Raw genomic sequence first — 15,653 nt, 5'->3', positions numbered from 1 at the left:
GGTGTCTTTAAGCCAATTACAGTGTCCAAGATCATCTAAAAATCGACTGCTGTAGCGCCATGCTCCCTATCAAAGCAAGCATGCCTGGCTGTGAGTCAGGAATAAGCATCAAGCCCATTTCAATCTACTGATCAAGAACATGTGTTTTGTTAACTGTGTGTTTATAGTTTAAAGGGGATATAATATGAATAATTCCCTTTGAACGTTTTTTTAGACAGCTTGAGTCTCTACCGATCCACATGCATAAGTCTTACAACACAGAGAAAATTGCTCCGTTTCAAAATTGCTCAACTTGTGACATCACAAGTTCAATTGTGGTAAATAAATACCTCTCATCCCCTGTTTTCTCTACCCATTGCCAACATCCCCACCCTTGAGCAAAACTTTTTGCGCAAGTCCACCATTTTTATTCTCTACAGAGTAGTGATGTCTCCTGGAATAACTCAGGGGGTACTCATCACATTTAAAGAAACACACACCAAAAATAAGCGTTCTGGGAGACCTGATTTATACAGGGTCACAAATTTCCTATTGGTGCTTGATTCATGTTATATTTTGACCAAACCACAACACGTACTTTTCATTTAGAGCACAGGGGACTGTTTGAAAAGTTGGGAAAGGGAGATGATGTCCTCTTTAACATAGGTTGTTTCTACGTACTGTATGCCAACATATCATGTAAAAGAGTGTTCATGTTGGTCTGACATGATTCTCTATCACGCATCAGTTTATAGCGCTTTTTTTTTTTTTTTTTTACAACATACTCAATATTTATCTAAAAGTATCAACTTGTAACTTATTCAGTTTAAAAAAAAAGGAGTCTCAAAGTGGATATAATGTGCAGTAACTTTCAAGAAGAAGAGCAGCATCAGTCTCATTTCCATAGAGCGCCTTGGTCACATGTTTTAAGCACTATGTAACTCTGGCAGTGGGCTGCAGTTCTCTTGTGAGAATTGCATACGGCTTTACAGCAACAAGCCTTTAGCTAAAAAGAATCCAGTCCCCCTATCTCAGTACTGTTGATACAATGGTGGAGGCTAAGAAAAAGAGAGTGTGACCATGCAAGAAGCCAGAATTGAGTAAATATTGGACCAGCTTTCACATGTTGGTGAGAGCTTGGCAAAGTAGCAAACTGCAATTCGAACTCCCTGATACTGGCTGTATCAATACGCTGTGTATTTCACGACAGTGCAGTTGCACTTAGAGTCTAAATTCTTCCATAATGTCTCTTTATGATTCTATGCACATACAGTTTACTGAAGATTTACTTTCTCTTTTTAAACTAGTCTGTTGGTTTACTGACAAAAGAGCCTTCCAGTTTGAAAAAATATCTCTATGAGATGATAGATTGTTTTTATTCTTTGGCGGCTCATATTCTTCATCCATATAAATGGACAGAGCACACAAAATGTGTCCATGCACATCTTTGTTGTTGTAAATGATTAACGAGCGCATTTAGAGTAGATACACACAGTTAAAATGTTATGTTAGGAAAATACTTCTGAAATTGTCAGGCCAAAACAAAACTGATCCAGTCCCAGTTTGAAGGCAGATTTACTCTCTCAGGCTGTACATGGATGATCAATTAAACTATTTACAAACGAGAAAGCCCTCTTTGAGCCCTTGCATTCCTCTTTTCAGTCACCACAGATATTGGTATTGATCTAAAGCATCATCGACTCATCCGGTAGATTCACAGTGATCAAAAATCATAAAACTGCCCCTTTGAGAAGTCAAAACAACAGTCAGGCTTTATTTTTCTGGAAATGTAGTCAATGCTTCTGCAAAGTGCAAGCCAGACAAAGGTAAACATACACACACGTGAGCGCATTCAAAATCCTTCTCTTATTTATAGAATCTATCACCAAACAACCTAACCCTGTTTGACATCAAGGTGGCATTAAGCACCAAACGTCTGAATGATTTTTGAATTAAGATGAGGTGAGCTTTTCCAAGTCCACACTGTGGAGAACAAAAGTATCAATAAGAAGACAAAAGCAGAAAATGTGAGGAAACTTAAGTGTTATTGTTTGTCACAAGATTTTTTGGGGTGTTTGGGATTAGTGTGCATGAATGTTTCCCCACATGCCGCAGAGAACGGATCGATGGAAGACAACAGGCTGAGAAAGGCCTATTAGAGAACTCAGTACAATTACTGGATGTAATCTGTAGCCTTTGAATGACAGTCATAACTACAAAAGTGCCACTTTTAGTCCAAAACATTTATTTTTATTTTTTTATTCCTTTTCTGCTGCTAGTCATGTCAGACTTATTGACTTATTGAATATTCGTTGTTCAGTATACTTGAAATTTTTAGGTTTTTGTCGGAATTCAAAGTTGTGAGTTTTATTTTTTATAAGAATCTCCTGGCAGGCACAGGAGTGTTGTACAAAGACATAGAAACATGGAAATGTGAAATGTTTGATTGAGTCTAGCTGGAACAGAGAGAGTGGCTGTGACTCAGTTGATAGAAATAGCATTGAGCTTGTTTAGAGCTTTTCCAGGCCCATTTACACTCTGATGGCAGAGGTTGCTATGTATGTTTAAGTGACCATCAGAAGTAACTAATCCCTTTCATACACATTTACATGCTACGGAAGAAGCACAGGGAGCAGCTTGGGGTCGACTGTATTTTCTGAATCTTCGACTATGTTATTTAATTTCCAAGTTTGTTTGTGTATGTATTTATGTTGTTTTAGTGTTTTTCAATTACTTTATTTAATTGTAGAACTGAGTTTTGATATAATTATTATATTTTTCTTTCCTCTCATTTGAAGTAACCATTTCAGTAACCATTACGTTTTTGGTTGTATAATTAAAGGAAGAGTGTAAAGCTTTTTGATCCAGTAGATGTCACCCTTGAGCACGAGGACGAGAGCAAAACAAACTGCTGTTTTTTGCAACACCTCCGTCACACTGGATCCTCCACTCTCCGACAACAACACACCTCCAACCCCTCTCCCCTCATGTTTGCACAAAGGAGTTACCAAATTAGAATGCACAATAATTAAACACAAAGCACAAGTTTAGTCCCTCACTTAAACGCCTGCGTGGCCCATCCATGTAAACATGCTGTAAATATACATATATACAAAGAGTGCGGGACTCACGCGTCACACTAGACAGTTTTGTTATAGTTAGGCCTTTGTACGTAAAAAGTCGTACATTCTTTCTTTAAATAAATCAGTATCAGTGAGAGAAGCTAATAACCTCAATCATGTCTTGTGAGCAGGCTTTGTATTGATCGCTGTGATTATTGCATCACTTGTAGTTTTTCAGCTGTGAGTGATTGACCCACGCCGAGATCAATAAAGTCATTATAGTCATCACACATCATTTACAACCAGCGATAACCATGGCGACCAATGTTATCGAAGCATGTTTATGACAGGGTTTCCCTTGCCAAACAGCAGGGATCAGAGGATTATCATGCCTCCCTCTGTCTGTGGTCATCCCTGTGTCTCTCTCGTGCTGCGGATTAGTTTTATCTACAAGGTAATCAGGGATTTACTCTCTTCTGGCAGGACTACAACTCCCATGGAAACACACAGGATGTATCAACAGCACAGTTTACCGGGGTATTGACTCACAGATTTAAAAGAGACAGAGAGGGAAGCATGAGCGATTAAGCAGGAAAACAATCAGAAACGACCTGAATGCTGTTTTTCTTCTCTGACCCTCCATATGTTTTCATCAACAGTTTCATTAACTGACACGTTTTAAAACGCAAAAACAAATATAAAGGTAGAAAAGGCTGTAGCTGCAACTGAGGAAATAAAGGTTAATACTTCATAATATTTGGGGGAATTTGTCAGGCTGCTGAAAAAGATGACACATGATTAACACTGTATAATCATTAATTAATTGCTATTGATAAAGTTAAACATTTTGCAAATAATTTAAAGGAATTAAAATAAAATAAGCTTTAAAGCAACATGTAAAGTCTCAGGAGATTCTTTTTATGAAAATGCCATTTTCATCTTGTGGATTTCTTTGACTATGACATAGTTGTTAAAAGAATAAAGTCAGTTGAAATATGGTGTGACAGATAATAAAATGTACCAAGAAATAAAAAGAAACTGCAATATTTTAGTGATTACCCATCATGCATTCTCCTGAACTAGAAGAGCAAGCGGCGTTGTGATTTAATAGTCAGTGCAGCTATAAAACCTCTCTGAACCACACATGTTCATAAATAACGTCATAAACATTGATGTCACATGTGCAGTTTTAATATGTCTTCACTGACAATGTCATTTATTGTTGGCTGTGTCATTATATGTCACCATAAATGTGTCTATAACTAAGAATAGATAGGTTCAAGCTACATTGTTTGATGTTGTGCCTCAAATCAAAGAAACCTATTTATCCTGACCTTCATAACTGTGTTTCAACTGAACACATCAGATCATCCCCAGAACACTTAAACATCTCATCGTACACGCTCCCATTTTACAACCAGTGTGTAGTGCAGTCTTGTATAATGTTCACTTTGACCATTAGGTGTCCCAACATCTCACTGAATCGGCCTGTTTCGGATAACAAGACTCTTCATATTGTAATCATGATAAGTAGCAGGCCAAGACTCATTTATTTCACTAATAATAACCAAAAGTTTTTCTTCCACCAAACAATTTTTTCTTTAAAAAAGCTGCTTTCAGACCTTAAACAAGCATGACTTTTTTGATAAGCTTTGAGCCTTTTCTAACTTGAGACAAATGTGAATGTGTTTATCCCAGAACCAGAGAACGACTCAACTTTGTGTTTGATCTTATCAAATAAATTATTTTTTCAATAAACATTTTAATTTCAAAGTAGATGCACTGCTGGTCACCAGCATGTAACTGCTTGGGGCCCCAGGCTAGTAGGGGGCTCTTGCCCCCAAACTGATGACCAACTTTAAACCACAGCATTTACTCAAAATGTGCAAATTTGGCAATGGCAGTAGGAAACCACCAAGGGGGGCCCAGTCCAATAGAGTTCCCTCTCTATGACATGCTAGGTGTCACATGGAATATTGCTGTGAAAACCAAAGTTTGGTTGGAAGGGACCCCAAGGAATTTGGCCCAAACAGAATCCCCACTGTTTCAAAGTGTCTTTCAGACAAGCAAATGTCACACATTCGATGAGTGTTCTTATGTCCCATGATTTTACAACAATAATAATAATAATAATACTGATTTCACAAGTTTTACTTTTTATATTAAAGGCAGGGTTGGTAATTTTCAAAATCGAGTGTGATTTTGAAAGAAGCATCTGCTCGTGGATGCATGGAGGAGAGGGGCTTGATTTGTTTATTAAACACGAACTTTCTTCCGATGTTGGTTGAAGTTTTTACAGGCTCACAGCGCTACAGATGACAGATTATCTTAGTTCCTTTTTCAGAGCACATCAGATTTAAATTACTGTCAGGACATAAAGACAAAAACTTTAAAAGTGTATATGGAAGAAATTACCTACCCTACCTTTAAACAAATATAAAACGGTTTTCTGAAAAATTAAAAATGGGGGTTTCGTCAGAAAAAAGTTGATTGGGTGGCAATCATTCAGATCTTTGAACAATCATTGTTGCAGAGAAGATACAAACACTGAAGTTATCACTAAAGACTGATCAGTAGATTGTTATTGAGTATTTGTTTTATTACATGTATACATGTTCCTAATACTAACACAAAGGCTTTGTCTCCATTCTACCACATCTGAACTTCTTTGTCAGAAACAAACTTTCCATGAGGCTCTGTGGCTCCAGGAGGCAGCAGTGCCAGGTAGACCGGAGTAACAGCGCCCTCCTCTGGTGACTTTGGGGCTTTTGGACCTGCCATGTCTGTTCTCACCCAGCCTGGACAGCAAGCATTGAGCAAGATCTGTAAAAAGAATGAAAAATGCCCCCACCAAAAAAGGAAGTCAGCAAGAGTTCTTTCAACTGAAGAAAAACACATATCAAAGTCATCATTTTGATATTTTGCTCATTACCCCGTCATTTGGTCTCTCCTTGGACAGGCAACGAGCTAGAATCATGGACAGGGTCTGAAGACAAAATAAATACATGTGTATATGTGTTAAAGATGCAGCTATAAGAAAACATTAACAAGGCTTTCAAATTAAAGTTTCTAAAACCTTTAGTCCGTGTTTAAAACTAAACATACCGTCAGTCCAGTTTTAGACACTCCATAGGCCGTGTCAGGCCAGCCGCCCTGCTTGTGTTGTCCCTTCTTGGCCTCATCTATAAATGTTTGCATCAGTCCCGACAGCTCCTCCTCAGTGATGTCCTCGCTGCGGAAACGCTGCTGCAGAGCCGGGCTGCACATGTTCAGAGCACGGACACTGACGAAGCTGGAGACGTTCACCACACGACCTGAAAAACACAAATGATGGTACACACAAACACACACACACACACACACACACACATAAATAACACACACACAGATAGGCTACATATGCTGTTCGAAGTTTGTTACTGCTTTTCAAACTTCAAGTGTGTCCCTCATGTCAAACTTTTCAGTCATGAGTGAAAAAGTTCCGTGACAGATTGAATGTGAGTTGTGGGGTAATGAACATGCAAAAATATCAAACAGAACGCACATCTGAAAAAAGTAGCCTAGTGGTTGCTGAACAAAAACAATCTAAAGCAAAATAGAAAAAACAGTCCTTAGAGCACAAGCTTCTCCATTTAAATGAAATGTAACGTCTCAGGCCCTCGCCCTTCATCAGACGTCGTTTTTTTGTTGTTGTTTGTTTTTTAACAAACAACATTATTTATACTACACATATAAATAATGTTTTAAATGTTAATTTTGCTGAGATCAACAACTATTATAATCAGACATTGACAACCACAAATTAATGACCAACATTTGACTTTTTTAATTAATTTATCTGCATAGACTTGGGGAATTAAGCCACAACAAACTTGCAATTTGTGCACTGAGCTGTTCATTCAGGACTAACCTCCAGCTTTTATGATTGGCAGAAAGTGAGTCAACATGTCTCTGGTAGCAAAGTAGTTTGTCTTGAGGGTCTCCTTGGCTTGGACTGCAAATGGAGCCGTGTCTTCCCCTGAAGAGAGCAAATCAGAGAGAAAGACAGATAACAACATTTCATGATACAATTATTCTAATTTTAAGCTAATGGTCACTCATTACAGTGTGGAAGTCCAAATCTTCAGCAATTCTTCTACAATAACTTGTTAAAAATTCATGAATTGTTCTCAAAACATTCACTTAGAATATGTAATGGAGGCATGCTGGTTGGCTCAGCAGTCAGGTTATGTGCCTGATAAACAGAGGCTATAGTCCTCCATTGGCCTTTGAATTACGACGATCCATATACACAAATTCCTTTCACATCCTTTTCACTTAATAAAAGGAACAAAACAAAAGCATATCTGTTAAACCACTGACTGAAAACATATCATGTCAATGATGACATATTAAAAGAATTCTACTGTATACTTTTTTTTGACAATAATGTAACGGACAAAGCTGCTTGTTAAGTGGCACTGAAACGTTTTGTTCGACATTAAGTAGCTTAACATACACAGTCAAAAAAAAAGTATTGTGAGCTTACCTTTGAATGCTATACCAGCATTATTAATAAGGATGTCAACTCCTCCATACTTGTCTGCAAAGTAAGAAGCAGCAGTCTTGATGCCTTGAAGGTCGTTGATGTCAAGCTGATAAAAGTTGGCCTTTATTCCCTCTGAGGCCAGAGACTCCACTGCCGCCTGACCACGGCCGCTGCAGGAACAGTACAAAGTTCAACCTCAATTTAATCCTCAAAAGTGAATTGTTTCAAGAAAATATCTTTCAAAATGCTTATTACAGTTTTCACTATTTTACTCTGTTCTGAAAGTGTTGTCTTCAAAATATGAATATTTGCCAAACCAGTAGTCCTAAACCATAAGGCGAGAAGCACATTTTTATAAAAGTAACACCACAAAGTTTAGCTTGTCAAAATATTTTACATGTAATTGTCTTCATCACTGCAGCCCTGAAACAATCTACATTTATGAACCCAAAACAGCTTTGGTTATTATGAGATTGTTTCTAAAAAGGATTGTTTCTTAATACAATAATACATTGTAGAGAGATTAATTTATATGACATGTTTTTTTTTCCATTCACACTGTATAGTCTGATTGTCACACTTTCTGGTTGAAAAGTGGTATGTTAAATACATTTGGAAAATAAGATTAATTGCAATAGTCCTGTGTCAGTGAATTGATATGACATAACAGACAGAAAGAAGACATTCAGGTCAGAATATGAAAAGATCTTTCAATTTGTCAAGGTCTTGTGCAAAAACCTGGTCCAGGTTTTTCCAGGTGTGGTACCTACACATCTCTGGCAGTAAGGTAAACTTCTCCTTGAAACTGCTTGCGGAGGGCTTTGATGATGGCAAGGCCTATGCCTTTGTTACTGCCTGTTACCACGGCAACCTGTGTAGACATGTCTGTCAACCAAGAGAAGCATTAGACACATTACAAACATAATAAAATAAAAGGTAAAAAACTCTAATGAAGGTAAACCTGAAACTAAACCCACAGCTGTCAGTCCTGAGAATAAAATGTCTTTTCATTGAGTCAAGTGTGCTTTCAGCTCTTTAGGAGATGGTTTTTTTGGGGGGGGAGTTTCTGACACGATTTGCAGAGTCATAGTGACAATTTCAAAAGGGCTGCCAAGATTTATCATTTAGCTTATCTATTGGCTAAAGCGGAATAACAAGCCAAACAAGCATGACTCACAAAACTAAAAACTAAAAAAACACTAAATCACTGATATCAGACAAAGTGTTTGAAATGTTAGACTCATGTTAATGCAGTGACAGTGAAAAGAAATATTTCCATTGTTAAATTATTGCAAATGCTTCCCTTTTCAACTTAAAGGATAAATCAAATGAAAAAGTCCCTCCCCAAAAGATATACAAAGAGATACAAGTGCACTGTCATTTTAAAAGAATATATTTAAAAATGTAAATATGGTTTAAATTTCTTGGGCTATATGCTCAATATAAAGTGGGTTTATAAGACATTATTCAGTATAGGAAGTAGGATTTGGTGCAGACAATATTAACCCAATAATTAAAACATAAGAACATTACTGCGAGTTTAAGAGACTGTTTGATCTTACATTTTAGATAAAGGATGTTTTCCCTGGTTTCAGATATCGTTTTTTTAACACCATAGACTGGCTAAAAAGAGTAGGATTTAGTTGGCCAATCCAACAAATAGAGCTACAAAATGACAAACTTCTAACAATCTAATTCTAACTATCATAGCTTCCAACTGCCCATCTAGGAGGTTTAATGGAGACTTCTTACTTTAAGTTGATTCTGATGCGTTGAGTGGACCTGTAATGTTGAAGCTGCAGAGAAGAGTGAATCGCTGCACCTACCTGAACAAAGTATAGGGCAGGGCAAGTTTATTCACTTAGAGCCCTATACAAACATAGAGCAACCAGGGGCGTTGTCAGGATTGCTGGGCCCCATGAGAAGATCCTCCGAGGTCCCTCCACCACCAGAGCCTCAATTGATACTGTGATAACCCTAACCTCTCTATCACATGAATGAGCCCTTTCGGAGGTTTCAAATAAGGTCGTCAAAAAGTTTCCTACCACATACCGGTAGTTTAAAAGAAATAGTCTAGTTATAAATATTATCCATAGTACATTTGAAAATGTGTTAAAATGAAATAAAGCACACAAATGCAATTAATTTTAAAACAGAAAAAATAGTTTAAAAAGGAAGCTAAAATATAACAAGCTATGTAAAAGAAATCGAACTATCAGGTGTAAAAGTTACAGTGCAGAGTTAAAGTTTCAATTTGTTCGATGAAAGGCAGCTGGAAACAGGTGAGTCTTCAACCTCGATCAAAAACAGTGTTTCAGTTGACCTGCAGATTTCTGGGAGTTTGTTCCAGAAATAAGGAGTATAGAAACTGAACGCTGCTTCTGTGTTCGGTTCTGACTCTGGGGACAGAGACCTGTACAAGACGACCCGAGCGGTCAGGATTGTTTCGAAGTTAATCAGAAAGTCACTGATGTATTTTGGCCCTAAACCCTTCAGTACTCTATAAATGTTAAAATCTTTAAAAGTGAAACATCTTTCGGAAAGTACATCATGTTCTCACCCCCAATCACGGGGTTTCATAAATGTGCACACTGTGACCAAAAACACAATGTCCACAGCTTTTACAGTCAGCTTAAAGGGATACTTCACCCATTTGCATGAAGCTTTGTATCATTAGGAACATGGTAGTAGTGTTGAATGGTCGTGAATCCAACCCTCATTTTGCCCTGAGATGAGAAAAATGTGTTTTTCTTTGCCTGGAAGTTTTCTTCATGTGATGCAATATAACGCTTCTTGCATCACATGAAGAAAACTTTCAAGCAAAGAAAAACACATTTTTCTCGTCTCAGGGCAAAATGAGGGTTGGATTTATGACCATTCAACACTAATACCATGTTTCTAATGATACACAGCTTCATGTAAATGGGTGAAGTATCCCTTTAAGAAGTGGTCATATTCTCAGAACATCACTATTAAGATCTCAAGCAATTTCAAAACAACTGCCAAGGTTTATTCTATAGATTATCTATGAAGTGGAATAACAAGCCAAACAAGCATGACTCAAGAAAAACACAGTGGCACAGAAAAGTTTCCCTCGCAGTGAGACAAGCTGCTTAATCTTTCGCTGCGTTACACGTCGTCATTGTTTTCTTCACTGAGTGAGTGACATGGGTAAAGTATTGTAGAACAGAACGTACGGTATAGTGCAAGATCTGTGTTGTACTCATGGAAACTGAAAACAGCTAATCACTCATATTAAACAAAGTAGGACATCAGCATGGTGTGCCTTTCTCTTTGACAAAAAAAGAAAAGTGTATTATCGTGTGTATTTTCTTATGAAATACTCACCTTGACCACCAGGTGTCACTACATGTCACTGGATCTCTCTCCTTACTGAACTCTTTATGTGAACAAATTCTACATAGCACTCATAAAGAATGTAAGTGCCAGGAGCCAATCATTTTTATACACTCCTTAACAAAAAAAAATCATATTCTTAAAACTTTCATTTTTAAGTCCTTTATTGTTTTTGATATGAAAGTAAAGCCATACAGTAGAAACATGTTTTGACAGAAAAGCACACTATTTTCCAATGATTTCATAACATTAGGTTTCTACCAGCAGGATAGGTTTTCCTTATGTCATGTATATAAAATGTCGACTTATAAAAGGTAACATAACAATGGTGAATTTTAGAAATAGAACCATAGTGACAGCCTCAAGGAGCAACCTGCTCAATTGTTCTTGTCCAAGCAGATATGTTATTTTGATCCCTGGAATTGTCTGAGCAATACTGTTTTCATGTCCACCACTTCGGCGAAGGCAAATTAAAATGGCAGCCATGGACTTAGGTATACAGTGATTGCAGCTCTGGCTTATGCATTCCATGTGAGTTAGTTTTTTCCAGATGGTGTGATTGTTGTTTCAACATGTGGACATATCAGACTCTCTATTGCTTTTGTCTTTTACCACGTCTGAACTTCTTTGTCAGAAACAAACTTTCCATGAGGCTCTGTGGCTCCAGGAGGCAGCAGTGCCAGGTAGACCGGAGTAACAGCGCCCTCCTCTGGTGACTTTGGGGCTTTTGGACCTGCCATGTCTGTTCTCACCCAGCCTGGACAGCAGGCATTGAGCAAGATCTGTAAAAAGAATGAAAAATGCCCCCACCAAAAAAGGAAGTCAGCAAGAGTTCTTTCAACTGAAGAAAAACACATATCAAAGTCATCATTTTGATATTTTGCTCATTACCCCGTCATTTGGTCTCTCCTTGGACAGGCGACGAGCTAGAATCATGGACAGGGTCTGAAGACAAAATAAATACATGTGTATATGTGTTAAAGATGCAGCTATAAGAAAACATTAACAAGGCTTTCAAATTAAAGTTTCTAAAACCTTTAGTCTGTGTTTAAAACTAAGGTCAATACCGTCAGTCCAGTTTTGGACACTCCATAGGCCGTGTCAGGCCAGCCACCCTGCTTGTGTTGTCCCTTCTTGGCCTCATCTATAAATGTTTGCATCAGTCCCGACAGCTCCTCCTCAGTGATGTCCTCGCTGCGGAAACGCTGCTGCAGAGCCGGGCTGCACATGTTCAGAGCACGGACACTGACGAAGCTGGAGACGTTAACCACACGACCTGAAATATATGTGAAAACTGAATTTGGTAACCAACAAACATGACAAACAAACAAGATCACAGGAATAAAGACCAGAATGTGCTAACTTTGCTGAGATCAAAATCAACATTAAACAAGACATTTAAAATATAGAAATTCTTTAATCTCAATCAAGATGCTGTGAGCCTCAGTCAATGATCATGACTGATTGTTTCTATGTGAATATTGTATTCGGCACCTGTTGAATTTATTGTTCATGTACTTTTGTCCTTAGTCTGTTTGCCTTCCTTCTACTGTCTGCTGTTATTGTTCTGACTTGCCGCACAACAAATCGTCCTCCGGCTACAAATAAAGTTAAAGCTAAGTTGAGATCAAAATCAAAAATGTCGTTGTCCGATACGTTTTGTAAACTCTATATTAGGTTGTGTGCGGAGCTGTTCATTGACATTGACTTTGGTATTGTCCTCCTTCCTTACCTCCAGCTTTGACGAGCGGCAGGAAGTGAGTCAGCATGTCTCTGGTAGAAAAGTAGTTTGTCTTGAGGGTCACCTCGGCCTGGACTGCAAACGGAGCTGTGTCTGCCACTGAAGAGAGAGTGTGTCTCAATGAGCAAACCAGTAAGTATGAAGAAGCGATGGTCCTTAAAAAGTCCTGCTGCTTTTTAAAAAAGGTTTGCATACTACTTGTCACATAAATAACTGCATACTGACTGATTGTTTTTCTTTAAAGACAATAATCTTAAACGTCTGGTTCTACTTTTCAGTCTTTGAAGTATATTTGCTAAGCATGTGTGGCTTCAGTTGTGTACATTTAATACAAATCAGACTTTTGTTTCCGTTATTTCAGCAACCATTGGGCAAAACTGAAGCGATAGACTGAAGTGCTTCTTCTGCTTACCTTTAAATGCTATCCCAGCATTGTTGACGAGGACGTCCACTCCTCCATACTTGTCTTTAAAGTAAGTAGCAGCAGTCTTAATGCTGTCCAGGTCATCGATGTCCAGCTGGTGAAAGTTTGCCTTCAGCCCCTTTGAGGCCAGAGACTCCACTGCAGCCTGACCACGACCACTGCAGGAACAGAAAAAAAAAATCAACTTTATTTGCTCCTTTACTTAATGTGATTCGAATTAGAAACACAACCGATGGGCTTAAGAGTATTTCTTTGATTTTTACATTTTCAGATCTGTGCCGTCAGTATCGAGTTGTGATTTTTATCAACCACCTTTACTTGTACAGCGCCAATCCTTAGCAGATGTTGTCTCAAGACACTTTACCAAACGAGCAGGTCTAGTCGCAATGGCAAAGGGAAACGCCCTTTTAACATGCAGAAACCTCGAGCAGAACCAGATTTCAAATGAACAACTATCTGCTGCAACCGTGTTGAGATAAGATTCTTTTAAAAACATTTTCAGGAGATCCCATGACTACATTTCAATGCTAGGTGGGTTGTTATCTTCAGGCCCTCCCAGGTTTCTTTTGTCCCATTCGTGCTCTGTTTGTACATAAAAGTCTATTACTTGTTAAAACATTTTGGTCAAAATGTGAAATGATCTTCTAGTCAAAGACCTCTATGTATACATCAACCTGGTCCAGGTATTTCTAGGTGTTTCCAGGTGAGATACTTACGCGTCTCTGGCGGTGAGATAAACCTGTCCTTTAAACTGCTGGCAGAGAGCATCAACGATAGCTAGACCGATGCCCTTGTTACCGCCTGTAACCAAGGCAACCTTTGTAGACATGCCTGTATGAGAGACACAAACACATTACAAACTCATCAACATTACCAACAAACAATGAACACACAGACGCCACTCCTTGGAATAAATAGGTATCTACAATAGACAAGTGTGTCTTCAGTCCTGTAGGAGGAGAAAATTGCTGAGTCATGGTGACAATTTCTGAGTGACAAATGTCAAAACGTTATCTTTAAATCTACTAGAACTGGAAATACAGGCCAACCCAAACATCATGAAAACATACTTCTAAACTGACAGAAAACATTTTAAGTTGAATTCTAATGTCAAGATTTGTCTCTGTATAAAGTGAAACTAACTTTAAAATATTAAACTCTTGGAAACGTCTATGGTTTTTCATTTAAAATTAAAATAAAAAGGACAAAATAAATATTAAAGTGCAAAGTCATGCTCCTTAACTGTCCTGACCTTTTGCCCTGATACGAACTTCGATAACCGGTTTTACAATAAAAATACATGACTTTTACCTCTGCTTTAAATTACTCGCAGTTCAGGAAGTAAGGATATCACGAGTTTAGGGGAACGTTTCATTATGCATTTCAGCTATAACAGATTACCTTTCCTCTCAATTTATATTATAGTGAAATGTATTGCATAACACTGAACGTGTGCATATTGTATTAAGCAGACAAAGCCCATCTTCCAGATCTATAAACACCACGTTACTGTTAGTGTGATGCTATCTTTAAAACTAAAATGTGAAAATGAGGATTCTTACTTGTGGTTGATTCCGTATTGCTGAGTGAATCTTCAGTGTGGAGTGTTGAGGCTGCAGCGAGGAATGAGTCGCTGAAGAAGGAAAATGGGAGGAAAAAAATGGGAGAAAGTCAGTCAGTCACACGGTCAGTGTGCTGCGCAGCCTCAGTGCGCATACACGGAAAAACAAGGCAACCACGTGGGTTTGAGAAGAAGCCATAGAACCGAGGTGCAAGATCAAAATGAGTTTCAAATGGGAATAATATTACCGAGGTAATATGTTTAAATTAAATGACGTTTGTATGTGTGTAAAGGTTATCGATATTTTTTGTACGTTTTATTGGTGCACAATATCTGAGGCTTCTGTTAGAGAAGACAGTGTTTTGATTGTAGGTCTAACACTCTAACTACTACACATGACCTACACACTATAGTTGCTTTCGGTCTGTATTGTGTTGTTGATTGGCTTGGCACCTTCATGACATTTCCTCTCAGTATATCCAGAAAAAGAAAAAAATATATATCTTTCATGAATGATTAAACCGTCAGGTCTTTTAAAGAGACGTGTTAGTTTGACTAAATGGTCATAAGCTGGTCTACAGTCGGTTGTCCTTAGATTCATTGTCTTGCTTTACCTTGACAGATGTTCCAATATTTACTCTGACATAAACTCTAAAAATGGGTTGGGCTGATAGTATAACACCTGCCAGTATAATGCAGCCCTAACTGTCATGCAAAATACACTCTTCAAAAAAACAAAAACAAACAAACAATAAAGTAATTATCCCATTAAATCAATCTATTATTTGAGAGGTCCAAACTAAATCTGATGTCGACCTTCTTTAAAGACAGAACTTACTATGGGATTGTTGTTCTATTAGGCTGTGTTGGTTTTCTGTTAGAGATGTATAATAAATAATCAACTGATCTGAAGTATTAAATGCATCAACCATTTTAAAGCATTCTAAGCCAAAACATGTAGGTTTGACCAGAGTTGTTTTTGTACAAGCTTGTGATATTTA

General features: G+C 37.9%; 1 protein-coding gene across 1 annotated transcript; it reads right to left on the bottom strand.

Annotated features, from left to right (window-relative positions):
- Nucleotides 1–5,690: 5,690 nt before the first annotated feature.
- On the bottom strand, nucleotides 5,691–14,803 carry cbr1 (carbonyl reductase 1; the record flags this gene model as incomplete). The annotated part of the gene is made up of 14 exons (XM_079362324.1): nucleotides 14,654–14,803; nucleotides 13,808–13,922; nucleotides 13,080–13,249; nucleotides 12,659–12,766; nucleotides 11,994–12,202; nucleotides 11,818–11,871; nucleotides 11,539–11,708; nucleotides 9,449–9,573; nucleotides 8,340–8,454; nucleotides 7,570–7,739; nucleotides 6,952–7,059; nucleotides 6,147–6,355; nucleotides 5,974–6,027; nucleotides 5,691–5,864 (listed from the first exon to the last, which is right to left on the bottom strand). The coding sequence occupies exons 2-14, from the start codon at nucleotides 13,918–13,920 to the stop codon at nucleotides 5,691–5,693; spliced, it is 1,779 nt and encodes a 592-aa protein (XP_079218450.1). The 5' UTR covers nucleotides 13,921–13,922; nucleotides 14,654–14,803.
- Between the last annotated feature and the right edge of the window lie 850 nt (nucleotides 14,804–15,653).

Source organism: Symphodus melops (genome assembly GCF_947650265.1).
Source record: "Symphodus melops genome assembly, chromosome: 15".
Taxonomy (NCBI): Eukaryota; Metazoa; Chordata; class Actinopteri; order Labriformes; family Labridae; genus Symphodus; species Symphodus melops.
This window is presented reverse-complemented; position numbering and strand designations above follow the sequence as displayed.